This window comes from Myodes glareolus, chromosome 16 (assembly GCF_982192425.1).
Source record: "Myodes glareolus chromosome 16, mMyoGla1.1, whole genome shotgun sequence".
Lineage (NCBI taxonomy): Eukaryota > Metazoa > Chordata > Mammalia > Rodentia > Cricetidae > Myodes > Myodes glareolus.
This window is the reverse complement of record NC_142041.1, coordinates 3,682,105-3,710,028: the sequence shown is the minus strand read 5'-3', so window position 1 is coordinate 3,710,028 and position 27,924 is coordinate 3,682,105. Positions and strand designations below refer to the sequence as shown.

General features: G+C 40.8%; 1 protein-coding gene across 1 annotated transcript in view; it reads right to left on the bottom strand.

Moving 5' to 3' along the window:
• Positions 1–27,924, bottom strand: part of Necab1 (N-terminal EF-hand calcium binding protein 1) — a 151,602-nt gene that overhangs the window by 71,825 nt on the left and 51,853 nt on the right. Inside the window, exons 4-5 of the mRNA XM_085676983.2 lie at positions 6,369–6,394; positions 1,561–1,658 (exon numbers count right to left, since the gene is read on the bottom strand). Of these exons, the coding sequence (XP_085533109.2) occupies positions 1,561–1,658; positions 6,369–6,394 (124 nt within the window). The remainder of the gene's footprint in view (positions 1–1,560; positions 1,659–6,368; positions 6,395–27,924) is intronic.

Below are 27,924 nucleotides of genomic sequence, written 5' to 3'. Positions count from 1 at the left end.
TTAGTCTCCTTTTCCTACGTAAACCCAAGGCTGCCTTCCCCAGTGGGTCAAGTAGAGCAGTGTCTGTGCTGCCAGCACCTTGTCCTCACGCCCATCCACTTTGCTGTTTCCAAAGCTGTAAACATTGCCATTTTAAAGGCTCTCATTTCAGTGTTGTTCATGGGACATCAGGATCCACTATAGATTTGTTGGTATAGATTTGGTGTGGATTTGTTGTCTTTGTCCAGGAATTCCATATGTGCTTCAAAAACATTTTACCTGTCAAGCATCTTAAATGTTGATTCACTGAATGAAAAATTTAATTCTAGCCTCTGAACTTCTACATAACAATCAACAATGAACTTCTCTCTATACCTTCAAATACTCTTTTTAACTTGTGGGCACTGTCTGCTCCTACCCAGTCCCCAATCCTGGGTCATTCTCTTCCTAACACTATCAGGAGCTGTAATGTCTGACTGAACAGTGCTGGATTCTCACCTCACTTTAGTTATTTCTCTCTGTCTTGATGACATCACTCAGGTTCTTTATTGCCACCCCAGCTCTAGATGGCATTTAGGAGAAATAGATTTCTTTCTCCAGTGTTCAATTGTCTCCTCCTAGACACTACTAAAGCAGTTTAGAGTCAATAAAAGCTTATGTTCTTACATCCTCACACCCGGTCCTCTTTCAATAGTTTGTCTAGGTGAAGTCACTACCCAAGTATTCAAGCCAAAGATTAGATTTATCCCGACAACAGTCTCATTTTTATCCCCTGGATTCACACTTCTCCAAATTCCACAGTCGCTGTGCCAAACCCAAGTGCACTTCATTTTATTTTCTCTGGAGTTCCCACCAATTGGTTCTCGTCATACCATTATCTCTCACCAGAACTGGTTAACTAACCTACTTATCCATCTTCCTGATTCTATTCTCTTCTATGCTTACCTCAACCATGGCCTCGTTTCTCATGGCTCTTCCTGAAAGATTGCCTATCTCTACTTGAAATACTGTTTTATTTGTATTTTGTGTGTCAGCTTACATTCTTAGCTTTGGTGGCAATCATGAAAGATGCAAACCTTCCCTAATTTGGCTTCATCTCATGTTGTACCAATCCCTCCTGTTCCCGAACATTAGTCTTGCTATTCATTTTATGTCCTTGAGTGCCCTGAGTCCTTCCTGATACAGAATTTCTGTAGGTGATGTTTCCTCTCCTTTGTCTAATGACTATTATCTTAATTGCTATATGTTCAGGTGTTACTTCCTTCAGTGAGAATTAAGCATTCCACCTTGGGATCCTCTCCGCTACACAACAATGCATTTGTCTACACAGCTTGTACTCCCACATATTAAGAACTGCTGGAATAGCTTAGGGTATCTTTGTATTCTCAGTACAAACTAGTCTCTAGTTCCTAGTTCCATGCTAGCAATTGTCCCGTGAGCTAATAATACAATCAACATAAAAAAAATCATCACTGATAAAAGCAATCTGTATATTCATTATACACTGAGAAATACATATGATTTAAAAATATTTTTCAAGGAAGATATTGTTCTGGAGAGCAATCATTGACACATCCTTACTTTCTTGGTTTTGCCCATTGCCTTCAGGATGGAGAGATTCAGGTCTTCAAGTGCAGCCAGTACATTCTCGTATTCCCCCAGGTGTTGAGAAAAATATTCTGTAAAGTAAAAGCATTAAAATCAATTTATGTTGGAATATAGGTAATCATAAGACAAAAGTCTAAGTTGATAATCTACTTCATAAATTCAGCAAACAAAATGTTGGCTATAAATGAAAAACCGAAATCTTTCAAACGAGATTACGGTAGCAGCATACTAATTTCATTAGAAAAGTAAAACAGAAAAAGAAAAATAGCCTAGCTGATCACAATTATCCACAAAAGTGTTCTTTCTCACATAAAAAAATCTCAGGAAAGTGTGAATCTGGGCGTGATGACAAGGTTGATCCAGTAAAAAGCTATTCTCAATAGTATATTATTATAGATCACAATAGGATAGCAATTTAAGAAAAAATGTAAAAACGTTATTGCTCCTTCTAGGAAATGTTTCTGAAGGACAGCTTTCCCTAAATGCTTGGTTCTGCAAATCACAGGGAGGTCTGATGTAGCTCTACTCAAGGATACACTTCTGCCAGCAGTGGTTTTTGATAATTTTAGTCATTTATTTCAGTGGAGCAAAAGTCATGTTTATCATATTTTTCCATTGCTAGGAATAAGTAATGCCTCAAAAACTATGATTAAACTGAAAACATGGAACAGGAAATAATATCAAATGAGTTGAAATGTAATACAGATAAAGGGAAACTTTATTTACAGAACTCTATTATATCTCCAAAATCAGAGACATCCAATCATAATAAACATTCATACATTAGAAATAGCAGAGCGTTTGCATGCTATGCGCTAGAAAACTAATAACCCTTACCTTCCCTGCTAACCATCTATTGACAAACTACTATTTGTTACTTTATTTCTGTAATGTATCATATTTAAAAATTACAGTAAAGTGTTATAAACTCACATGCAGACTTAATTCTTTGTTACATTGTAATATGTTTGATAAAAACTGATTTTGTTAATATATTTAATACTACAGATAGAACATTTGTTGACATTGGTATTAACAAAAGTGGAGGCTGGAGATGTTCATCAGTTGGTTACTACACGTGTTCAAAATGCACAAAGCCCTGGGTTTCATTCACAGTACCACATAAGCCCTGTGTCGTGGTGCATGTCTGTAATCCCAGCACTCTGGAGTTGGAAACAGTAGGATTAGATAGTCAAGGTCATCTCCAAGTACACTGGAAGTCCAAGTCATGCCTGGATTACATGTGAATTTGTTCAAAAATACTGGACAGTTGACTGATTTCATACCCAACGTATAAGTTTTTCTGAGAATAAAAAAAACAATGAACTATAAACATTCTTGATTCTTGCCAAAATGCAGCCTATACATACATAGATAAACAAATCAAATATTTTTCCTAAAAGCAAAATACTTATTGATTTCACAGTCTCCAACACACTGGGACACATCCTCTATAGAAATCCCTTTAGGGAAGGATCAGAGAAATAACAAAGGAGTATATCTTTATGTCTTGGTTATGCATTTTCCTCATTTATGCATTTGTTCATCTTAGCTCCCCACATAGAGACGGAACAACCACTCGGTTGTTGACTAATTCTGAGAACAGAGGGAACTATAACACCGTCCCCGAAGAACAGCTCGAGCTAAGTGAGGTGGTGAAGTTCAGTGTACTAAGACCATTGGTAAGAGAGGAAGCTGGGCAAGCCGTAAACATCCCTCACGCAGTGTTCTGCCTTCCATCGTGAAGTTTAGGTTAGTGTACTTGACTGTGTCGGAGTCTGCTAGAGCCTCACTGGTTTTGCTTCTCCGTGGACCAGCCATTGGAACTTGTTAGAACACATCAGCTCAGGCCCTTGGGACTGCTGATTCACAAATATGCTTTAAATAGGACACCAGGTGATTTACGGGTACATTTGAGTTTGGGAAGCATCAATTTAGGGAACTTGCTACAACTTCAGATTGTTATTAAAGCCTCATATGCTAAAGCAGAGTCTTGGTTATGGTTCAGTGTAGTGGCATTTCAATTATATTTTAATAAATAAAGACCGCCTGAAGATCTGAGAGTAAAACAGTCCCTCTGGTCAGCCTTACAGACCAGGTTATGGAAACACGTACCTTTAATCCCAGTAGCCACAATGACATGCACCATGCTTCCAAGAAGCATGGTGTCTTCCTGTTCATATTTACAACACCTTCGCTAGCACAATGCCAACAAGGGGCTGGTTTCTCTCTTCCCCGCTGCACAGAATTAATAGTGTTGGGCTTGGTATTTTATTCCCTAAGTCAGTCTTCCAAGTTGAACTTTCAGGTCTGGCTTAAGAAGATCAAGTCAGAACAAAAGAATTCACAGCCAGATAGGAAATAATCCCAGGAAGTATTCTCATAAATCTACATGATTTCCTCAACATGTAAACAAGACAGAAAGCAAAACTGAGTGAGATGAAAGACAGAGCTTTATTCTCTGTATGATTATGTCAGATAGAAATTTCTGGTGAAGATTATTCTAAGGGGGTTGATATGTGTGGGTGATCAGCCCAGAAAACCTTAACAGGAAAAATACACCATGAAGAACCATGCATAGTCAAAATTTGCTTGTCCATCTTGGTGGAACTACCCACATTCTCCAATCCTGCTTCAGCTTATATCCTCAGACAATAAAATGTTATTAATTAAAAAAATATTTATATTTTACTCTCATGAGTTAGATTGCAGAGATATTTTAAAGTAATATTTTAATAGATTTTGAGTTTAGGTTGATAATTGAATTAACTGATGTATTAAGCAAATGTTTAATGCAGCTGAGATCTAGATGCCTAGAATCTGCAAATGGTTTCTAGGAGAAAGTGCACGAAATCTCTGTTCTATGTCAATCAAACCCCACCCCTCCAACGCCCACAGGGAGCTTGTATGAGATGTGACTCCTCATAATTCTCTTGCTGGCACTGAAACCCTGGCTCTGATTAAAATTCAACTTAAATATTTATTTTAAATTCAAAAAGTAATGTGAAATGAAGCTGCAATCTAGAAATAAAGTGCGTATTCTACAGCAGAGAAAAGGATTAGAAGAAGATTGTGAATATAATCACTGTATTTCAAAAATAGGAAGAAATTCTGTTGAATTAAAGTCCAATCAGTTTTCTTGCTGAAACTCTGGAGGAGGAGGAAGTGTTCAAATCCTCCCGCATATACAGAGTAGATGATTAATCACGTTTCAGTATTATAGGGGAAGGTAAACAAAAGTCCATGTGGGTGATTGAGGGGAGAATCATAGTTATGCTTTAACATGTAGTAGTTTTAGGAGAAGACAGATTTGCGAGATACTACTTAAGGATAGACAGACAACAGAGCAGACACACAATAGCCACTAAGTGTTTTCAGTCTTAAAGATATTAATAATTTCATTTTTCAATGAGCTCTTCTTACCCAGATAAGTTAGTTGAACATAAAAGAAATTTTCTGAACAACTGGAGAGAATCGTTGGTTGGCCTGCCGTACCTAGACGTCTGAGAGAAGTGGGTCTCCAAAGTCTCACTCCTTCCCTTTCTCCTTCCTCTCTGGCAGGGGTTGTGTATCCATGAGCATGGACAGCAACATGACCTTCATGGGCTTTGCTGCTCATCACATGTCTTGGTGTCATGGTTTGGTGAACCCTTTTGTCTGTTTTGCACAATAATTCTCATGTGTAGCTGAAGCTACCGTGATTGTGTAGGGTTTCCCCATAACTGTAAAAACCTAGCTCCCTGTGCTACCAGAGTGCCTGGCTTCGGCACCAGATCTTGTTTCTTCAGCTGGATTCTTGTCCCTGAACCAGGAGGGAAATTGTGCGGGTGTTATGCAGGAAGCCTAGAGTCTAACGGCCACTGAAATACCTGAAAGCTCCAGTCAGTGATTATCATTTGTTTGTTTCAGTTGCTGCCTTGAAACTGCACTGCGACTCATTATCCTGGTGAGGCCTCTCCGTGATGACCTGTCAGATTTCTGAATGGTTACCAATCTTTAATGACAGAAAGTGTCCATTTGGATGATTGTGGTGAGCGCTAAAATTGTAAAATGTCGAGAGTATCTAGGAAATATTTGTGATTTCAATGAGAAGTCCCCAAAACATTTCTTCTAGCTACTTGAATGTTTCAGGCTGCCTAGACAGTAAAATCATACTTGAGCAAAAGCGTTATTTGACACATTTGTCTTCAAATGAAAAGTATAAAGCATTCCTGCACATATATCTGTTTCAAGTCCGGTCATTTCATAATGTTCCATTTTTGTAACAAAGTATAAATTTCAGATTATTTACTTTTCCCATTTTTAATCTCTGATCTTAGTTCCCAGCCACAAAGACAACAGAAATAAATGAAGAAGCTGGTAGACTATGCATTTGAAAATACTTCTCTCTCCCCACTTGTACATTCTTCATAAAGGCATTTAAGTTTCTAGAATAGCTGCAGAGATATAGACCAAAGCTATTTTTATATGTCAGGGGCACAGCGTTGGAGGGGCTGCGTGGTGACTAGGAGGCAAACAGAGGCTGCAACCGGCTCGTACAGAATTTGTTTCTCTGAAACCGCTGTACAGCACAGTTCTCTTGTACTGAGCAAACGAACCAGGTCCAAGTGTTACTTAAACTGGGGTCAAATTCTAGGACAAGAAAACCCCAGACCATTCTGCCCAGTGGTTTGCTTTCCTTCTGGGCTTTTAACCCCATCGTGTGAGAAGTTTATCATCTTACGGCCTCCCTTTTCTGAATCAAAGTAACAGCGGTTTGGTTGGTCTTGAAAGATACTCACCACACAGTTCTTCTGTGTCAAGATTGCTGAAAGAGAGAAAGAAAGATGTTATTTCTTTGGTAATGTTTTCCTTTTTGTTTATCTTTTATTCTTCCAGGGCTGAGGACTGGTAAATTTAAAATATTGGGATAAAACGTTAATGAATATAATACATTACTGTTAGAAGAATAATGCCCTGGCCGAGGACCAAGGACCCCGTGGGACAGAAATGAAAAGATACTTCAGTATTAGTCAATTAACCTCACACATTATGCAAATGTTCTTCCGTGGTTACATCCGTAGCCCTTCATTTAAGTTTCTAAACATTTAAATACAGTTACTCTCCAATCCATGTAACTGTTTAATAAATGTGTGTGGTTAGGATAGTTCTTCAGCCATTCTACACTGTTGATTGCTTGCATATTGGCAACAATTATTGTATCAGAGTCCATTGCGAACAAATAATTCCGTATTGGTGTTTTTCCTTTCAACCTACTAGAAAAATAACACACAGTAGCAAAGGGCATGAGTTCTGGGGCCAGAATGCTGAGTCCAGCTCTTAACTCCACAACTTACTGTCTCTGTGACCTTGGATACTTTGCCTCCCCGAGTCTTAGCGGCTCTGTCTCAACACCGTTTCAGTGTTAAATGAGTGGCTGGCACAGAGAACTTTGGGTCACTAGTGCAAAGAGGTCATTTAACAAAGCATCATGACTGCTGACTTAGCAAAACTAGAGCTGACATACGTGAGACAAATTTAATTCGATGCTTATTTCAAGTGATCTCCAAATGTTATTGTTACTTGGCTCAAAATTCAGGGGTAAACAATAGAAAATCATTACAATTATGAAGATAAATTCAAAATACTGGGGTGAAATGCTAATAGTATATGTTTTTATCAGAAGAATAATGCCATGGTGTGTTCCCAGAAGGGTATGGTATAGGAATGAAAATAGACTTAAGTACTAGTCAATAAATCATTATAACTAATCACATTATGACAGAAAGAAGAAGCATAAAATATTAGTAAAGGTAAATAAGAATTTAACAATAATTTCATTATAATTCCTACTTTTCAAAGTTCAAATACAAAGACTGGAAAACATACCCCCTAAAGATATAAAGTATATGAGGATCTACTAGGAACATGAGTTTGAAAAATCTTAGAACATGCACTTGTCACATGCCAGAGTTCAATGACACCTTCCTAGACAAGTCTTCCTTTAAGTCACGGGAAGCTTTGCCAGACAGGAGAGACACTGCTGCAGCCTTCCATCACCAGCCCTGTCAGTCTCTCTTATGCAATCAAACTCGAGATGTCATTGTATGACACTGGATATTCTATCTTGTATCTGAATATTTCGATACTCAATGCACGGTTTTGTCACTAGACAGAATATGTAAGGTCTGTTGTCTTGGTTTTGAAATGTGCTCCTCAGTATTCATTTGTTTATTCCACAGACATGTATTGCTACATATTAGACATGATTCAAACTGCCATTGATACCCGAGGCTGCAATAGATATCAAAATGAATATATGAGATTTCTATCTGTTGGAGCTTAGTTCAAAAGTAGACTCAGAGGCCAGACATGGTGGCACATACCCTTAACTCCAGCACTCAGAGGCACAGGGAGGCAGATCTCTGTGCATTCAATGTCAGCAGCCTGATCTACATAGAGAGTCCCAGCAGAGTCAGAGCTACACAGTAATACCTTGTCTCAAACACACAGAAAAAGACTCGTATAGCAAATAAATGACAATAAGCCAGTTGATGTAGGAGAACTGGTGAGCTTTTCTGAGGTGTCTAAGAGTGTGTCTCAGGGAAATACAGTTAAGCTAAAGTCCAAAGATTAAACACAAATAGAAAAAGTAGATGAACAAGGGATATTCTTATTAAAAATATTTTTTTTGCAATAAAAATTAAAAGTGTGACTAGGAATTCATTCTGTTTCAGGGAACAAGGCTATTCCTTTGACTGAAATGTGCGTCATCATTGAGGAAATGGGGCTGATAAAACTAACCCAACAAAGTAAGAAGTTCCTACTCGCTCTCTTATCAGTTTGGAATCACAGAAAAATCTGAAGGTCAGTAGCTTGACTCGATGAGATTGACAGTGGTGGGAGGAAAGCGAGGCACAGAGCCACATTTCCAGGCTACTGAAGTAACCGGGGCTCGTGGATCTGGGTGGAGCACCACCCAGTGGGTATGCGATCTTCTTCATGGGGTGGGGCAAGAGGATAGCCTTGTTTTCACATTTAATACTAACCTTTACTTTGTATATGCTTGTTTAACATATAAACAAGTATTCTATAAATCTACATTTACTTTATAATCTAGTAATACAGTATTCTGTAAGATCCATTTCTCAATACCACTCTCCAGTCCTCCACTTTTCCTACATTAACTAATAAGTGAGTGTGGTCATCAGTAATTCAGTTCCTTGTGAGAGACAGAGAGGAGGAGATGGGTAGGAAGATACTGACTTGTGAAAAGTTTTGAGGAGAAACAATGTTTTTAAACATATAGGGTTCCGGGTTAGCTAGCTCAGGGATTTTTTTTTTTTTTTTTTTTTTTTTACCACTGTAAGATATAACATTTTTTCCCCCGAGTCTTACTGTGTTTACAGAACTTCAGACTTGAAAGGGACATTAACGGGTACAGGTTATGTACTTATTTTCTGCAATGGTTCACAGTTCATAATGAGATTTACTCTGTATTTCCAAATGAACAAACAGCGCCAGTCTGCTATTGGAAGTGAAATGACTTGGAATCTAGCAGAAAGTAGAGCAGTTAGGAATAACGGACACAGGAGCCCTGCTTGTTCACTACTGCAAATGATGCCTGTCAGGAGCTGCAGTGTTTGTGGCTCTGTGTTCAGTTGTTTTTGTGCCGTTGGTAGTGGGCGGAAGCCACAGGTCTCCATGCAGAAGGCTTCCCTGGATAAGTTACAGCAGGACTCATTTCACGCTGTGATCTATCACATCCTGTAGCAGTGCAAGATTTTACAGGGCACATAAACCACAGAAGAGACTAGAGTGTATCTGATAACGTAGGATTTTCCTACTTTTTCCCATGTTTATAGCAAAAAGCCCAAAGGTATTTTACCAATAGCAGCATATTAAAATGAGGAAAGAAAGGGGAAGGGGAAGGGGAAGGGAGAGAAAGTCAAATGAAAAGAACGAATGCTGATTAAACAGCTCACATTCCTACAAAGACAGAACGGGAGGGGTGTAAATAGAAGAATTCTGTCTCATCTTGCTGCCAGAAAGGGGTAGCAACCAAACACAAAGCTATTCATAGCCACCTGAATGGCAATAATGGACATAAAGACGAAGAAGACAAACATGAAGTAGACGGGTTGCTGTGTAAACTGTGTGCTGTCATGGACCACTGAATGCACCTGAAGAGTTCTCGCTATCATGGAAGAAATGCATATTCAAAACTACCACAAATGTCAAACCAGAGGTAGATGGGCTGGACACATTTGTATTGGTCAAAGGTCTGGAAGAAGTGCATGAATACGGCACTAGTGAGCCCACACTGCTCCTGGGTGGCAGCATGTAAGGGAGGTTTGCTTCTTCTTTTCTAAAACATATCTGTCTGTGATCATTACATTGCCCCATTAACGGAAAGAAAGAATTTTGTAGTTGGACTGACAGAAATCAGTAAAAGCAAGGAGTTAAGGTTAACAGGAGAGGCTAATGGTTTCTCTGCACACACTGTGCAATGGCCCGTGAGTTTGTTTAGTAGAGGTTGCATTCAGTCTGTCCATTTGAACCTGACACTCCATTTTACAAACTCCACCATTTGACATTCTGTGTATAAGAAAGAGTGACGTAGTAAGCAATACTAAACAGCATTCACATTCAACCACGAAGGTATTGGAAGTTGTATTCTACTGTGTTGTGTTGGGCTCCCTAAACTTTGAAGAAATCAAGTTTCTGTCTTGAGAAGTATGTTTGCTATTCAACCCAAGAGAGAATACCAGAGCGCTGTGGTCTGGGAGCTCAGGATCCCCAGCTGTCAGCTTAGCTTGCACATCAGAACAATTTTATATTCAACCTTTCTATTATCTCTCTTAGGTATTTTCCTACAGATTTACCTGAATTTCAGCTCAAAAATACTAACAAAGGGTTGTGACTTTTGCACTGAAAGATCACCACTCTAAACTCTTCCTTTGCTGCGTCTCATTATATTCATTTCATCTTCTTCCCAAAACTACAATTTCCATATCCTAGGTATCTTTGTTGCAATTATTAAACCCCAGGTTCATGTAAGAATCTGAACTCTCCTAATATTGAGGCCAATTAAAATCAGATTGTTTTTCACACATAAACAAGCTTCATATATGGGAGATCAGCTAGAGTTAGAAAATCACATTTTTCTTGAGCTACAAGTTATTGATTTACTCAACCATGATATGCTAATTATTTCCTCTGGGCCTTGCAGTGAGCTGTTTTGTGTACTCAAAATATTCATGTCTTGGACTCTGCATGAAAAATAATGTCTTTGTAGGTATAAGGAAATTAAAATGGAGGTAATGTTGCATTAGTGTGTATGCTAAATGATTTCCCTTTTAGATGAGAAAAGGAAGGAAATTTTGGGTATTGAGACACAGACAGAAGACTAGGGAAGTGTAGGCAGAAATTGGAACTCTTCTTCTACAATCCAAGAAATACTAGAATTTGCCAGCTTCCTTGGGAAGCTGGAGGAAATGAAGAAAGGTTCCCCACTTAAGACTCGAGAGAGTAAGGTCTTGCTGAGCCTGTATATTGGACTTCCAGTCTTCAGAACTGTGAGAAAATAAATAAATTCCTGTTGCTTTCAGTCACTCGGTTTATGACATTTTCCAGGGTAGTTCTGGGAAACTGTTAAACCTGCTCTAACATCCTGTGTGGGGCTCAAGTAGACATACACGTCAAATAGCATCATGGTTTGGTCTCTGTGTCACTTCCCGAACTCAAGAGCTAGGTTCAAAGTTAGAAATTACCACACTGTATTGTGATGAAAGGTGCAAACAGACAGAGCTGGTAAACCACGGCTAACATGCATGGAGTATTGAACATGAGCTGTATACCCACTGAGCATCTCCTGAAGCATTCCACTCCACGTAAGGACTCTACGACTTACCTATCACTTTCTCATTGTACAAATACCCATCCTATTCATTGAGTTAGTGGTGGGGCCCAGCCTTCAAACCCTAACACATCTAACTCGAGAGTTTTTCTCTTCTCATGCAGGAATCTAGACTCCAGATTAGGCATCAGGAGTCAGTTGCATATAGAATAGTCAGCTACAGGAAGGAAAAAAGATGAGGATCCCAGGAGCTCTTTGAGAATATTCTCTGGGATGTTCCATGCAAATGTAGCAGCTTTCAGACTTCTCAATGAGAGACTGGGGAGCCCCCCACTTTTATCTTCCTTGTGGGACTCTTTGCTACTCCACAGTAAGGACTGGGCATCATTCACTGAATATGCAAATACTGAACAGAGTAACTTCCACTATGCAGAGACTCTTGTTGCTCTGTAAAACTCTACAGAGATCTAAATGATGGTTTCTGGATGGAGTTCATCATTTCAGGCACAAATGGAGGGAGAGGGATTGCAAAAGAACAGGGTGGTCGAAAGAACAGCCAGGAGGAACCAATGGTTCAGAAGACAAGGAGTGGAGAGTCACTAAACTCTGACACAAAAGAAAAAGTACAGGAAGGTCTGGAGAGGACCAGTTCTCAGTTCACATTTAGGACTTTTGGTAATGGTCAGAACAAAAGTTTTAGTCCTACTCTGAAATCTGGAGCCTTAGAATTAACAGAACTATAACCCTGAGAAGTGAGGCATGAAAGTGTTACCAATGAACACAGTGTCTTTGTGTCCAAGTGAGCACAGAGCCCACACAAGCACGTAGAAAACACAAAAGAGGGGAGTGGAGAAAGATGAGTTCCAGGCTTCTCTCCAAACAAAGGGAACACAAGGATTTGTTATTCTCACTCATGTAGGCATTACGATTCTTCAGTTTAAAGTCATCATTTAAGAAAGAGAGATAGTAGCCACAATTGGGGGCACAATTAGTTCATGGCTATTCATGAAATTCATTTTGCAAAGATCCACATACTGGACAGGTATGTCTTCGGGTACACTCAGCTTGTAACATAAAGTTCATCTGAAAATAAGGAGAAGGGTACTTCGCAGTCACTCTAATAAAGTTTGCCCTGAAAGGTGCCGGCCTTTCAAAGGAGACTGGAGGAGGAGGAGGGGGCACAGGAAAGACAGGACTGATATTTGCAAAAGCCTGGAATTATAACCTGAAAAATGAGGAAAGATGAGGCAACTGGAGGGGAGAAGCCACAACAGAGATCAAAGAAAGGGAGGAGAAGAGACAGAGATCTGGCTTGAGAGAGTTGGGGGCATTTTTCTTTCTGACTTTGTTTTTCTTAGGGCAGATATCTAATTGGTTTATGCTCCAGTCTCAATCTGACTGAACTGAGGAACTGCCCGAGGAATTTTCAGAAATACAGATTTCCAGACCAGGCCCCCAGACAATGGGCTTTGGGGACTTATGCACAGGTACGCAGCCTGTCAAAGTAATGTTTTAGCACCAGTCTTCATCTCTCAAAATTCTCAAAAAGTAAATGATGCACTCACCAACCTTGGAAAATAATCTACAAGGAATACTCCTAGCTGTAGGAAATCCTACAGCAGGTAGTCTTTAAGTTACCTGACCACTTGGGCATGGTCTCTTATACTATCTATGCCGATAAAAAGCCCGCACCCAGGCCCTCCTTTCTGGCTGCAGGATTCGGTTGCTCTCCCATTCAAGGAGAGGATTCTGATTTGTGAGTCTACCCCTAAATAAATAACCTTCTAATATTTTCAATTCTGAGCTAGTGTGGGATTTCTTTTAAGCATCCTTCTTCAGTTCCTTGCTCTGCAGGCAGGGCTTAAGTTTATGATAATTATATACTCCGTTACTCTAAGTCCAATAATTATAGACACAGCAATACAGTCTGTCAGTCCTTTGTTTGGCGCCACGGAGAACTCAATTATGTCAAGCTTGTTTTAAAGGTCGCCCTAAGTGTCAACAGGCCATTGGGCATTGCTTCTCTTAAACTGATGTCTGTGCCTAACAGAGAAACCTGGCTTTCCTGGGTAATCTTTGGAGGACCGAGGACATTATGGTCCCTCCCTCCGTATCTTTTTTTATGTAGGGCTTATTATCTTCATTTCTTCAGGTGTCATTGCTAGTAATAACTTACTTCCTTGACCTGGAATTCTGTTTTCTCACTTGGACTCTGGCTTTGTTTGTGTAGCTAGCTACCTTCTGGGCCTTTCCACTTGAATATTCTACTGCTACACATGCCGCTGCTTCTCAGCCTTCAGTGAATGTTTGTCACTCAAAGAGCTTGTTAAAACGTAAGCCCCTGAGCTCAATGCCCAGAACTTCTCCACTGGGAAGCTGATCTCAAGCTTCCCACAATCGTGCTGCTGATCCTGGGGTCACAATTTAAGCAGCAGTGATTGATGTCAATAGGTGTGTTTGAGATCAGCATCTCCTTCCTTTGGTCCAAGTGGGATGCTCTAAAAAGTCAGGGACTCCGAACCACAAGTGCCACCTCTCAGACTGTACGATCTCTGTGTCAGTAACTTATTCTCAGCATATGAGCAAGTATTCTCAACTTATTCAATTGTTCACAAACAGACTGACTTTAGACCCTACCTCTAAAACATCAGCAAAGAACTCAAGACGCTTTTCTTTAAGACTATGAACAGCCTCCTAGGCACAGTGTTAAAAAGCTGCGTCTCGACTGTAATTTAAAAGTTGTGGATGGGTATCGTATAATGGGCCTGGAAATTAATAATTTCTTCTGTAATATTAGCCCACAATCAGAAAGCCATATGGAAAACAGTCTGAATTTTTCAGTTGTACAATAAGTTAACAAAAATGGAGAGGAAGCCAAGAGAAAGAGACAAGAAAAAAATTGCCAAGCATTATTTTTACTAAAATGTGCTGTCCAAGTGCCAAAACATACACTAACTGACAAGGAAGGGCTCCCCACTGGACTCTTAAGGGCTGGAGGAGGCTTGAGCCCTAATTGGCTGATTGACAGTTATCACCTCGCAGGCTGACAAAGCTGTCCCCGGCTGATGTCTTCAGAGCACACAGAACTCGCAGCTCCCCGCCCACTCTCCACTTCTTTCTGTTTTGTTTCACTGCTTTCCCGATGGTGCTCACCGCCTCCCACATCCACCCTGCATCAGCTTCCAGACTCTCCGGGGACCTCGGCTCCGCTTTCCATTTTCTGACTGTCTCCTTTATCATCTCTTCCACCTCCTGCCACTTCCAATACGTCATTGTTTTCAGTGCGAAAGATCCATCTGTAAGCTGCAGCAAACATCTCTTACTACTTCTACTTTCCCCCATTTATTCTGAAACATATTTTCCCTGACTTTGTTGGGAGAGGGGGGAGACTTGTATTCACCTGTATATTCATGAAGGGGCTGCTGGTCTTAGTGCCCTGACTTAGCTAACTTTTTCCTACTATGACAGGCAGGATGTCTGATATAAGCAACTTGGGGAAAAAAAAAAGGAATATCTTGACTTCATTGCTCATAATAGTACTCCTCCCTTTCTACGGCTGGACTCCAGGAGTTCTGCCCAGTGTTTAGCTGTGGATCTCTGCATCTGTTTCCATCAGACACTAGACGAAGGCTCTATGATGACAATTAAGCTAATTATCAATCTGGTCATAGAGAGCGAGGAGTGATATTAATAGTAAAGTGATATTACAAGCAAAGCGGCCAAGACCTTGATGGGGAAACACATAGAAACAGCTGACCCGAGCTATTGGGACTGACAGTGGGGAACCTGCATAAGATAAAGCTAGGCCCTCTGAATGTGGGTGATAATTGTGTGGCTTGGGCAGTTTGTGGGGTCACTGACAGTGGAAGCAGTATTTATCCCTAGTGCATGACCTGGCCTTTTGGATCCCATTCACCCTGGATGGATACCTTGCTCAGCCTAGATACAGGTGGAGGATCTTGGTCCTGCCTCAAGTGATGTGACAGACTTTGTTGACTACCTATGGGAGGCCTCACCCTCTCTGAGGAGTGGATGAGGAGTTGGGTGGGAAGAAGATAGAGGAAAAGGAAGGATGGGAGGGAGAGGAAACTGGGATTGGTATGGAAAATAAGATTCTTTTAAAAATAAAATGAAAAGAAGAAAAAAGAGGGAAGATTTGTATTACTCAGAGATTTCAACCCATTACCGGGGGACAGAGTGTGTCTTAGTCACTTTGCTTGTTGAAAAATAAAAACAAATACCTGGCAATAAATAACTTAAAGGAGGAAAGGCTTACTTTGTCTTACAGTGTGGAAAAATACAGTCCATCTCTGTCTCAATACAGGGCAGAAGGATCCCGTCCACCCCAGCATCAATACTTGAAGGTACAGAGAAAAACATGGGAATGAGAGTGAGGGGTGGACCGGTCATTGTCCATCTACAGCCAGGAAGCCGGGAGTGAAGAAGAATGTGGGCTGTGTGTTAAAAACTAAGGATGTGTTCCCAGTATTCCTACTTCTTTCATGAAAACCCACCTTGTACTAGTCCTTCACACTCCACTGTTAGCTGGGGAGCAAGTGTTCAGTATATAAACCCGCAGGGGCATTCCATATTCAGACCACAATAGCAAGGTAAAGTGTACAAACTCATACCATGGCAGGTGGGAGCAAAGAGCAAAACATTGCAGTTTACCAACTTGTCTTTCATCCTGGCTACTGGCACAAGAGACGATCCCACGCCCAGTCATGAAAGATCTAACTAATGTTCTTTTGAAACTCCCCCACTGAAACACTCAGGGATATGTCTAATCACTTAAGTATACTGGTCTTGCTCTTTTGTTTTGAGACAGAATTTTTCTGTGCAGCTCTGGCTGTCCTGGAACTCACTCTGGAGACCAGTCTGGCCTTTGAATTTACAAGATCCACCTGCCTCCAGAGTGCTGCGATTAAAGGCATGCATCACCAAAGACAGTGTTACCCGTGTGCCGGACTAGCCCGGAGCGAATACTGTGCAGCTGACACGACCATCTACTTCTCCTGAGAGATCTGCGATTGGAGACCTTTGGAGGGCTTAGATGGTAGAGTGTACCATGTCTAGTTTCTTGGTTCTGGGGATTGAATCCAGGGCTTAAGCTTGCTAGGGAAGTACTCTACCAACAAACTTTAAAGATAAAATAAACTTTATCTTCTGCTAGACATTTCTCAATCCCTTTCAATTAAGAAATAATCTATACCATCACAAACTTCATTTTTACCCATTCCAACCCAACACACTCTAGTCATAGGCACATGCACCAAAGTCCTCTATCTCCCTGGTTGTGATAAATGAGACCAGACTGCACAGTACTAGCCCACTGACTACTCCTTTAGTATTTTATGTATGACTGTCAGAGGAGAATCATTAAAGTAGCTAAGGGAGGATATAACTCCACACTGAATAAAGCCAGTCTTCCTCTGCCCCACATGGTCCAGTCCTCTTTGTGGTTGAGTATAGTGATCCTAAGGCCATGTGAGAGCTGAGATAAGGAGTGGCCCAGTATAAGTGGATACATAAGGAAAGGCGACATGGTGACTCTGAATTCATTGACTCTCCATGATTAGCTTCACATTAAAGGTGCTGAGTCCAGGGAGTCATTTCCCACCATCCCTCACTAACACCTCTCTGTCCTGTCCAAGCTATTCTGAGTTGGGCTTCTGTCATCTGTATCTAAAAGAAGACTACAACTGAAAATTCTTAACCACTGGGGACAACAAGAAGGTAAGTTAATCTTTCCTAGGAATATGAGTTTGAGGTCTTCTGTTTGTTTAGCTTTATCTGCGGCTTCGTGCTTAAGTTCTGTCTGTCTCCCTTCTTTCTTTCTTCACTACCCTCGACCAGAGCATCTTCTAGCACCCTCCCACCCTGGAGTCTTCAGCAGCCACACACAGCACCAGAGAAGAGCTGCCCGTGCTCTCTGGTGAGGTGTGGGAGGCTCACGTTTCCAGTTCCTGCCAGACTGACGTCTTTGTAGAAAACTATAAAAATAAATGACTAGATCATGCACTTGGACATGAGAGTGACAAACTGCTACAAGATGCCGGCAGAACTCTAGACTGTCTGCTTGTGGACAAATAACAGTCTGCGAATTGGCATTAGCCTATGGCTTCCGCCTTGGGTGGCTCCCACATGAGTAGCTGCAGCAGTTCAGCTGGATTTTAATTCTACTCTAAATTATGTTTAAGAAGGTGCTTTGTATTAGCACACTGTGGAATATAAACCTGTTCCTGTTAGGGGTGCTGTCATGAATAAGTCACGTCTCCCCTGCTTAATTTCCTAAACCAAATAAATACTTAAGATGTCCAATTTTAACAAAACGAAAAGCATATAACCCTAGGTCTTAAAGACCAAAGAAACAACATCAGGAAAGTATTTATTGTATTAATAATTTTTGTTTCTTTTTACCATCCATAAATTATTGCACAATATCATCAGTATTGATATCATGAAATGTCGCACTAATAAGAAGATTCAACAAAATGGGTGAGTTGTCTAAGAATTAAATGTCAGGAAACTCATACACAGCTCTGTGAATTTACACAGAGCTTGAGAAAATTGTCCTCATTTGCTGTCACTGGCAATGCTCAAACCTTTTCAAAACATAAAATGAACTACATAATTCCGAGCCTGGCATACCTCATAAAACGCTTGATTTTTTATTGTTCCTAATATTTCAAAAATCTAATTTTCTGGGCTTATTATAAAATACCAGTTTCCCTTTTGAGTATTCATTCTTTGTCATCAGGCAGACAGGACAAGAAAGTCAAGTAGAAATGTTCCAGGAAAAAAACTGTTTAGCACGACTGAGAAAGACAGAACAAGGAGTAAGAAATGGATTCTCCCTTTCAATCTCATAAAACTGGTAACAAGTGGGTATCAAATTTCATTCAAGATTTTGAGAAAGACACAAGGGGGTTGAAATTTTATATAAACTTTGATGTTATTAGGCAAGGTCAAAGTGATGAATTTAAAACACAAAGTTAAGCTAAAAAGCACAAAGTTAATTATAAATTAATGGGAGGGATGTTATCACAGGGAACCAAGATATGTTGCTTGCTTCTGCTTTCTCATGGCTAATTAGCAAATTTTCAGATAACGTGGGATGAGAGAAAGGGCTGAACAAAATTCTACATTGAGACTTTACATATATCTTTATAATACTAAATAGAATTTTACTTTACCAATTAATATATTTACTTGAGATACCTTTGAATTGTAATTTTATATTTAAAGTTCTTCCTCAAAGAAAAACAGAAGTAATTATGTCTGCATACATATGCTAAGCAACATGTTCCTTCAACAACCTATGCACTATTAACTCATGAGGAATCTGACTCACTGGTTTGCCCTCAAAATGTCCTACGTTAGGGAGGTTTCCAAGACTATCACTTGACATTTCTGTTCTCGAGCGCCACTCCTGTCTCTGTTCATTGTGCAGTTGGCCTGACAGTCAGAGCAGATAGTAGGTGTGCGTGGCCTGATATCCGCGGAACGAAGGCACCTTCTGTGGAAAGCAAGCTTCTCCACTTTCTCTACCCTGGGTGGTAGCTCTTTTCCAAAGGCTACTTAGAAAGTTACACCTTAACAGTCATAGAAGGTGAGACCTCTCGGTCAATTGTCACGTGGCAGCCTTGTCTTCACTCTTAATCTCATGGAACAGCTACCTCTCATCAGGAGGGGTTGGGATAGTAGGGCCTACGCCATTCTATTTCTAACAGATAATTTATACATATGACAGGAAAGAGGATAAAAGTATGAGCTGATTATAGTCATTATATCTTTATCCCGCCTCTCAAAAATTCTCCAAGCCTTCCCCTTTCCATGGAGCTCAAGTAGAAGATGGAGTTGTATGTCACTGTGTTCACCAAGGTTGCTTACCTAAAGGGCCAGGGGTTTACGCTGTTTACAGAGCGTCCCAGTAGAGTGACTTTGCCATGCTTTCCCTCCCTAGACTAGCGAAGCTCTTCATGGTGAGTGTTTCTGACTTCAGAAACAGCTCTGACTAAAACTTTATATCCCCCAAATCTAGGAGGATGATAGAAATGAAGTTTGACTCCTATTGAATGTTATAACCTAAACCAAACTGAAGGAATCTGGAGAAACTTTCAGATGGACGAGCGACATTTTCTAAGAATACCGAACATAGCACCTGTTAGCTTGTAAGAGCAATGTATTAATTAGTCTGAGACTGGGAAGGAAGAAACGTTTACCCCTGATGGTCAGTGAAAGAGTGTTTTCCAAGGAAGCCAGCTCTATGGTACCTCCCTATATTCCCTGCATTTGCAGAGGTCTGCAGGAGAGTCGGTCATCAAGAGTTTAAACCCATTCCAGCAACATCATAAGTCTGAGGCCGGAGTAGACTATGCGAGTCCCTTTCTTAAAATAACAAGACAGCCTTCCTCAGAGCTAAACTTTTTTTTTTATACTAGTTGGGTTACTTCTGACCCCCAAAACTTAGCTCCTATTCTACTCTGGCCCTCTCTCCTCTTCACTGATTCCCAGGAATTTTTCTCCCACATAGTAATTCTCCAACTGTCTGGATACACCAGGACTTCTGCAGTTCAGCTATGACACCAGGAGAAGCTAGTGTGAATCCATGAAACAAAGACACAATGCTAATGAATGTCTTCACTTCAGGTGCCAGTATAACTAGTGAATTTCTAAGCAGGTGTCTGTCTCTGTGGAAAAAACCCATGTATTCAGCTATCTATGGTTTTTAGCGGGGCTTCACCTTTAGGCATGTGTTGGTGCCCACAGACCTTGACTAAAGGTCAGAGAGTCCAGGGCTAGTCTTGTTCCTTCAGGGTTAGTGACAGAAAGTTTGACCCAGGGTGTGGCTACTAAAAGGATGTTTTGACTTAGGGCGTGGTTACTTGATGTCTCTCCCTTCCTCTTTGAACTAGGGTATTTAACACTTATGAGAAATGATCGTGAGTGAATTCAGTATTCACTGGGTTACCCTCCTGACTCTATCCTGTGTCTCTGTCTTTTCTTTTGGATCTCTGTTTTTTCCTGCCAAACGTTTCTAATCCACACGCTCCTACCCAGGAACATACAAACTCACTGATGTTGGACCCAGACAGTCATGACAGTTGATGTCATTGATCATTAGTGATTAATCCAATATCCAATTCTTTCTCCCTACCAGGATGAAGAGTCTCAGAGTTCAAAGTTCTAATCTCATCACAGAATGATTCCTTTGCTATCTACTCCCCATTTTCTGAGAATTATTCTTTTGCATAAAAATTAGTATGGTTGGAAGGGGCTTATTATGAATAACAAAAAACAGGCATCTGGACACCACCTCTCAGGACATTGGAACTCTGGGCCAGGAACCATGGATGATGAACACATACAGATTTCTTGTTTTTCTACAATATCACATGAGTTCAGTGGACACACAGAGAGGAGATTTGAACCCACTAATTAGAAAGAGGCCAAGTTTCCCCCTTCCTCTTCCTAGTGCAGTGTTTCCAGCTGTTAGCAGAGCATACTTTTTGTGGATCCCTGGGTGATGTCTCTCATCTCTGTCAGGTTCTACACAGGCGGAACAGCTCCCGTGATTCACCTGCTTCTCTCCAGGATTTACTATCTGTTCCAGATTGCTTGTTCCTCGGGTCTCTTTCTACTATGTCATAGCTCTTCTATGCCAAAACCTTTCTGTTCACCATTAATTTTACTGTTTCTTTATACAAAATGCCAGTGAAAAAAAAATACAGTGCCTATGACCATTTCTAAGCTGGAAATGGTCATTAAGGGGAATTCCTACCAAGAAGGCAATTTTTTCCCTTCATGTAGAGCAGCTTCACTGATCCTATTGAATTACTGGGTATTTAAGAGAATAATACATTAAAATCAAGCCATTGTCTTTTCCAGTGAACACGTACACACACATATGCACACACACGAAAGAGAGAAAGAGAGAGAGAGAGAGAGAGAGAGAGAGAGAGAGACTCTACCTAATTTCATTTAGCACATCTCTATCTTTATTTTCTTCCCTTTGTTTCATTAGGAAAACTAGAAGTTTAAGTGTTTTCACAAGTTAATCAGCAACCATTCTGACAGGTAATATTTAGCTATTCTTTTCTCTGATAATTTTGGCACATTAAGTTAATGCTGTTTCATCGGCCTTCCCTTTCTAACTTGGAGAGTCCAGGAACAAAAGCAAATTGATGCAGTACTGAAACAGAAAAGATAACTCAATATAATCATCAACCATAGTGATTTCCTTAGTAGTCCTGCTAGAAATAATTCTGGAGATTTTTCAAGATAAAAATACATGTATTTTAAAATCTTCTATTATTTCAATGCTAAATTAGAGAAATAATTTAAATAGTGCTATACCTTCAGACTCTTGGTCTGTCATTTACTCTACAGTCTGGCATAGAGAAAACACTCCATAATGAGGGAAAAATGAGTAATAACTGCAAAAACTAACAAAACAAAACAAAACCCCGATAGCTTGTTTCTTTCCCACAGTGCAGTCCTAGTTCCAAATCATTTAAAACTAAACTCCTTTTCTTGACAAAGAGTGAATTTCAAATCCCTACTGAGGCAGTTTTTTAGGCCGGTAGAACTATTGAATTTTAATAAAACCAGAGATCAAGTTAAGTTCACAGATTGAAACTATTATGACATAAGTGCTTCACTTTCCGTTTTGATGACATTGCCAAGTCTGGTGCCTTTTGTCTCCTCCTGAAGGATTGAGTTTAAGGGCAGTCCCTGGGGAACGGTGGCTCCTGCCACTGCAGTATTAAGAGCAGCTGTGTTGGAACATCAGGCCAGGGAAGACACTGCATGCAGCGGCCAAAACACAGACGGCTACACTGGGAGCCCACGAGCCCGAAAGATCTCCATCAGAATGCAGGCTGGCAATGTTGGAACAGTCAGTCATCCCAGTGCTGAAAAGTTGGCTTATGTAACCCACTTGAAAATCAAACGCAATCTCTCTGGTCTGTGGTACGGTAAAGCTGGCAGGAAAGCAATTAGGCTCCATTCTGTGGTAATTAAGGATATGCCACTTTTATTCACTTAGCCCAGCTTGCTCTCTGCTTCACAGAATTTAGGATGTACCAGGTGGCAATCCATTCTGGAAAGCCCTGTGGTATCGCAGCAACTCAAAGAAATGCAAGTGTTGCTTTGCTTGCTTGCAAAAACTACTTAAAGAAAAACCCACGTCAAAAATGAAGAAAACAGATGATACTCAGGAAACAGAAGCATCCAGCTGTTCAGAGAAATCCCATCGCTCACTTACGAAACTTTTCACCAGATTAAGGAACTGTTAATTTTGTACAAAGACAAAAATTTCAAGAAAAAAAGTTTTTTAATGTTTGTAAGAACCATTAATAAAAAGAGAGGTCCTGGATTTGAAAGAGAGCTGGTGGGGTATATTTTGAGGCTTGGAGGGAATGAAGAGAAGACAGAAATTATGTAATCATATTATACAAAGCAATTTTTTGAAAATCCAGTTCTCTGAATATAGCTATGGTGTGATTACTTAGTGACCAATGTCTTCTTGGCATGTGATGGTTAGCTTTCATTGCCAACTAGAAGCAATCTAGAATCACCTATGAAGAGCCACAGTGAATGATTGTCTAGACCAGAGGGACCTGTGGATTTGTTTGTCTGCTGGGGATTCTCTGGATTGCATTGACTGGAGAGGGAGGACCCCCTGGGTGGCATTATTTCCTGGGCAGAGAATCCTGACTGTAGAATGCATGAATTTGTTAATTCCCTACTCTCTGCTCTTGACAGCCACATCATGTGACCAGTTCTTCCAAGGTTCTGCTATGGTGACTTCCTGACACAATAGACTATCATCTGGAACTGTGATCTGAAATAAACCATTTCTCTTCCCCAGTGGCTTTTCAGGGTTTTCTGCCACAGAAAACAGGAAATAAAACTAAGTGTCAAACCCTCCTTTCAGGTTCTATGGCTTTGACTTAGATATGTAGTGCTGTGTCTTCTGGTCTAACAACCAACCTTTTCAATTACAAGAATGTGTGGTCTAATTGTACAGAATAATGCAATCTATGGAACATGAACCAATGCCTTCTTGAGGACACACACACAACTACACTGTATATAGGAAGTAGTTGAAAAGTATGATTTATATACCCCAGATTTATACAAAACCCCCAAGGGAGAATGAGAGTGATCCTGAACTGACTGGTAATAAATTTGCACTCTCTAGTAGAATGAAAGCTCAAGACAGAAAACAAGATAAATTGTAGAAGGAAAATGTTCCATTTACACCCGAGCGCTGTAGCCTGCTCTATACTCTGCTGTAAGGCAATACAGTGTTGAGGAGAGCCGACGGCAGAGTCAGAAGACATAGTTTCTCGCCAACGCTCCGTCAGTCATGATCGTCAGAAATCACCTAACCCCTTCAAACTCGGTTTATTTAATATGGCGGAGAAGAGCCAGAGCGGAAATCCCCTTCCCAAGCAGGGCTCTTTCCTTAGTGACCTCTGTCAGTGCCCTGGTCTACTTCTCTGATGCTGCGATGAACATCTGATCCTTCCTAGCTCAAAGCTAATGTCAGGGTTAAACAGACACTTGCTGAAGTGAAATGAAACCAATTCCAGAGTTCAGTGTGGACACTGTCCCTGTGCCCGGGCCATCTCGCCACGCCCAAACATAGTGTGGATGCATGAAACAGCCTGTTTTCTAACACATATAGCAGAGCCTGTGAGAACTCATCCAACACATTTCTATGCTACATGCTAAGCGATATTGAAAATCTCTTGTTTGTGGTCTTGCTCATCACAGTAGTTTTGGGACTTAAAGAGGACAGATGGAGAAAGTATGAAGAGACCCCTCTTGCATATCAAAAGGAAAGGGATTAATAATCCCACCCATCAAAGAAATGCTACTGGAGAGATATTGAACATTAGGGCACACTTTTGGCGAGTGCTGACCCCTGTTCCCCACAGCCAAGGTTACTTTTCTGTTTCTGCCATCTATACCAACTTTAATAAAACTCACTCAGGAAAAACTTCATAAAAAAAAAAGAAAAACCAATGGATAATGTCCTGAGTTCTATCAAGAAAGACAATGAAAAGTCCTCTGGCCGTCTAAATGGCAGCCTTGTCTTTGCACGGTTTGGTGTTATGTATGTGTCAGAAAAGCCTCTGGGTACGGTTAAAAAATAGCGACAGTCCACAGAGAAGAGAAAGCCTAGAACTTAATTGATGAGCAAAAAGCTCTAAAAGACAAGCCGTTCCAGCCCCCAGAAAACAAACAGGGAGCAGCCACCAATAAGCCCTCCCACACAGTCTCTTGAGGCCTGCTGAGAGCTTTCCTCTATTTTCCATGATGTTAAGGTGTAGCTAAACCAAGCCACCTTCTCTCCTATACTTGCCTCTTAGGGATGAGAAGCAAGAAAATGTTCAGAAAGAATCATTATCACATTTATTTGTTACATGTATAGATTTTGTCTTAGATACAACTTCAAGCCCCAGGACAAAGTTATCCTTTGAAGTTGGAGATAAATGAACCTCCTAATGGGTTGGAATCAGCTTGTAGAATGCCCAGTGTAGCTCTAAGAAAGCCACAGGCACTGCTGGCTGCACAGTTCGACAGCTTTCTGCCCAGGACAGCAGGTCTCCACCACCTGGATTCAGACCTTCCCTCTCCCCACTACCAAACAGGAAGGATCTTTTCTCCCAGGCCTGAAAGTCAACTTGCTCAGCTACTTTCCTTCCTTGATGACCTTGGAAATAAGTCTCAGGCTGCTGTCTCTGTTGCCCAACCAAATACTAGTAGACAGGGAATCTCAAACAGGAAAGCCAGCTCTTAGCTCCCCTATCAGATGAGTTCTATAAGATAGTTTTAGTGTTCTCCGACACCTCCCTCTCTACTGTGCAAATCTATGTCCTCGAAGAAAGCCCATTTTACAAGGTGTTGTGCATCTAGATGACATAATGCGGGGTGGTGGTGGAGTCAGTTTCTGTCAACAGCCTCTCATTCGTAAAGGTCTTTAGAAAAGAAGAGATTAATCCTACAGGACTCTCTGCCTAAGTTAGGCTGTTGGTCTCTTTTTATTGAAACAAAAGATTTCTATTGGTTGGGCATAGTTGAGAACTCCCAAGTATCATGCATATTCCTAAACGGGGAGCTAGCGTGCAGAACTGAGTCAAGGGCTTGACTTCACAGCCACCACACTTTCCCCGGCCGACCTCAAGAGACGGCACCAAGCAATTAATTAATCCTTGTACCACGTGGCTCTGTATTCACGAGTACTACTGACTCTAGTTAAACAGACTTCATCTGTTTATGCGGCACCTTCTCGACTGGTAGAACAAACTGCTTCACATTGTTCCTGAGCTTTCACAGTTTCCCTTCCAGCACATGTTATCAGCTCCACTTAATATTCACAGACAGTCAAGCATCGCAAAGTTTTCTTGGCCAGAAACAGAACCAAGATTGCTCTTCCAGACAACACAGCAGTGTACAAAGGCAAGATCGCTGAGCAGTGGGGCAGACTGTGATGAGACTTTGGGACAGTTCTCCACGTCATTGTGACTCAGTTTCCTCGTGTGCGAAGTGGAATCTACCTGGAGTGTGCTTTCAAGAATGAATTAAATTTTATTTATTTATTTATTTATTTATTTATTTATTTATTTATTTTGGTACAGGTTTTCGCCACCTTTCTCTGGCTGGCCTGAAGGTCCATGTGTAGAGCAGAATGGCCTTGAACTCACAGAGATCTGCCTGCATCTGCCTCGCTTGTGCTGAGATGAAAGGTGTGAATGAATCACACCATACCTGGCTTTCAAGATTAAACAAATTAACGACTAATATATGCTCAGACCTGAACATAGTCGACAGTTCATAAATGTTGACCATTAGTAGTTTTCTACTTCTCGGGGTAATTATCAAGATCTTTCTACATCAGAAGTGTTTAAACTGACTCAGGAAGACAAGGGGTACAGATCCTACAGGAGGGTGCTATGGACGGTGTTTGGTCCGGAACAGCTGCAGGAGCCTCGTTATTGGCACGCTACCCCTGGACTTGGCACCTGTCGTCAATTCTCTTCAGTTTGTGTGTCTGCTCTTCACTCCAGCCTGTATCAGGTTTGAGACTCTCGCCTGTCTCTGCACTGGACCAAGGGTAGAACTCCCAGTGCCCTGCTGGTTCCTAAGCTCTTCCACAGCCAAGGCTTGCCTGGCAAACATCTCCTCTTGGTTTCAGTTTGAGGCTTCAGGCAGGCTGTATATCTGACTCCAACACACTTCGTTCTCTCACCTAACGGTTTTCACACATGCCCTTCTATCTGATTGGCCTCTCCTCTTCTCTCTTCCTCTTCTCCACTTTCCTCCCCTCCCCTACTCTTTTCCTTTCCCACTGCATTCTTAATATACTATGAAAACTCAACCATCAGGCTGAGATTTCGAGGACCTCTTTAGATCAGGTCACTGTGCCAACTCCCTCCAAAACACTGCTGTTCCCTGTTATAAGAAACTATTTTTGCTTTGTTTTAATAAAAATATTTTCATACAATGTATTCTGGTCATATTCTTTGCCATCTCCAACTCCTCCCACACACCCCTACCTTTCTATCCACCCAACTTCAAGTTCTCCCTCCCTCTCTCTTTCTCAAACAAACAAAAGCTAATAAAACAAAAATACTAAATCAAACCAAAACAAGCAATGCAAAAAAAAAAAAGAAACCATGGAGTCCACTTTGTGTTGGTCAAGTGTTCCTTGTCACGGGGCTTTCCCTGAAGTGTGGTTGATAAACTAAAACTGATCACCAATAGTTTCTAGGTTGGCAATGGTACTTTGTGCCCACTTCCCCTTCTCCATGCTTGGAGAAATCACGCTGTGTGCCTACTTTCTCTACTAAAGGATAAAATTCTAGTTCACAGCTACACCCCAGGACCAAACAAAATATCTAGCACTTAATAAACACTCAGTAACTCCTTGCTGAAAGATGTTTGGATGGGCAAGACAGAACTGATTTCATGATTGTGTCTCATACAACAATTTAACCATTCTTTTTTCAGCTCCCTTCAAATGAAAACTGCAATATTTATTATATTTTATCTTAGATTTCAAGGATCAATGTTGCTTAGGTTAAGATTTTTGTTTATTTTGTTTGTCTTAATGATGTTAAATAATAAACTGGGCAAACATTTCCTGTGTGGTCTGTTCCTGTGGAAAGGATATTCCTGTCACAGCTTTAAAACTAAGATAGCTCTTTTTACTTCACAGGAAAAAAAATTACAATTCAATGAAGATGAATCCCGCAAAAATAACTTAAAAGCATAACCTGATATCTGAGTAACAGCTCCTCCTGAGGCCCAGAAACCACCACGGAAGATAAAGACTGTAGTGGCACAGTGTTTCCGAGACACAGCGTGGAGTCTGCACATAGGAGTTCTCAGGGACTGTGCCAGCATGCACAAGACCAGGGAAAGATCAAGCCAGACAAAATGCTAGAGGAGAGAAAAGAGTTCAAAGTCCCAAAGCTCTCTGA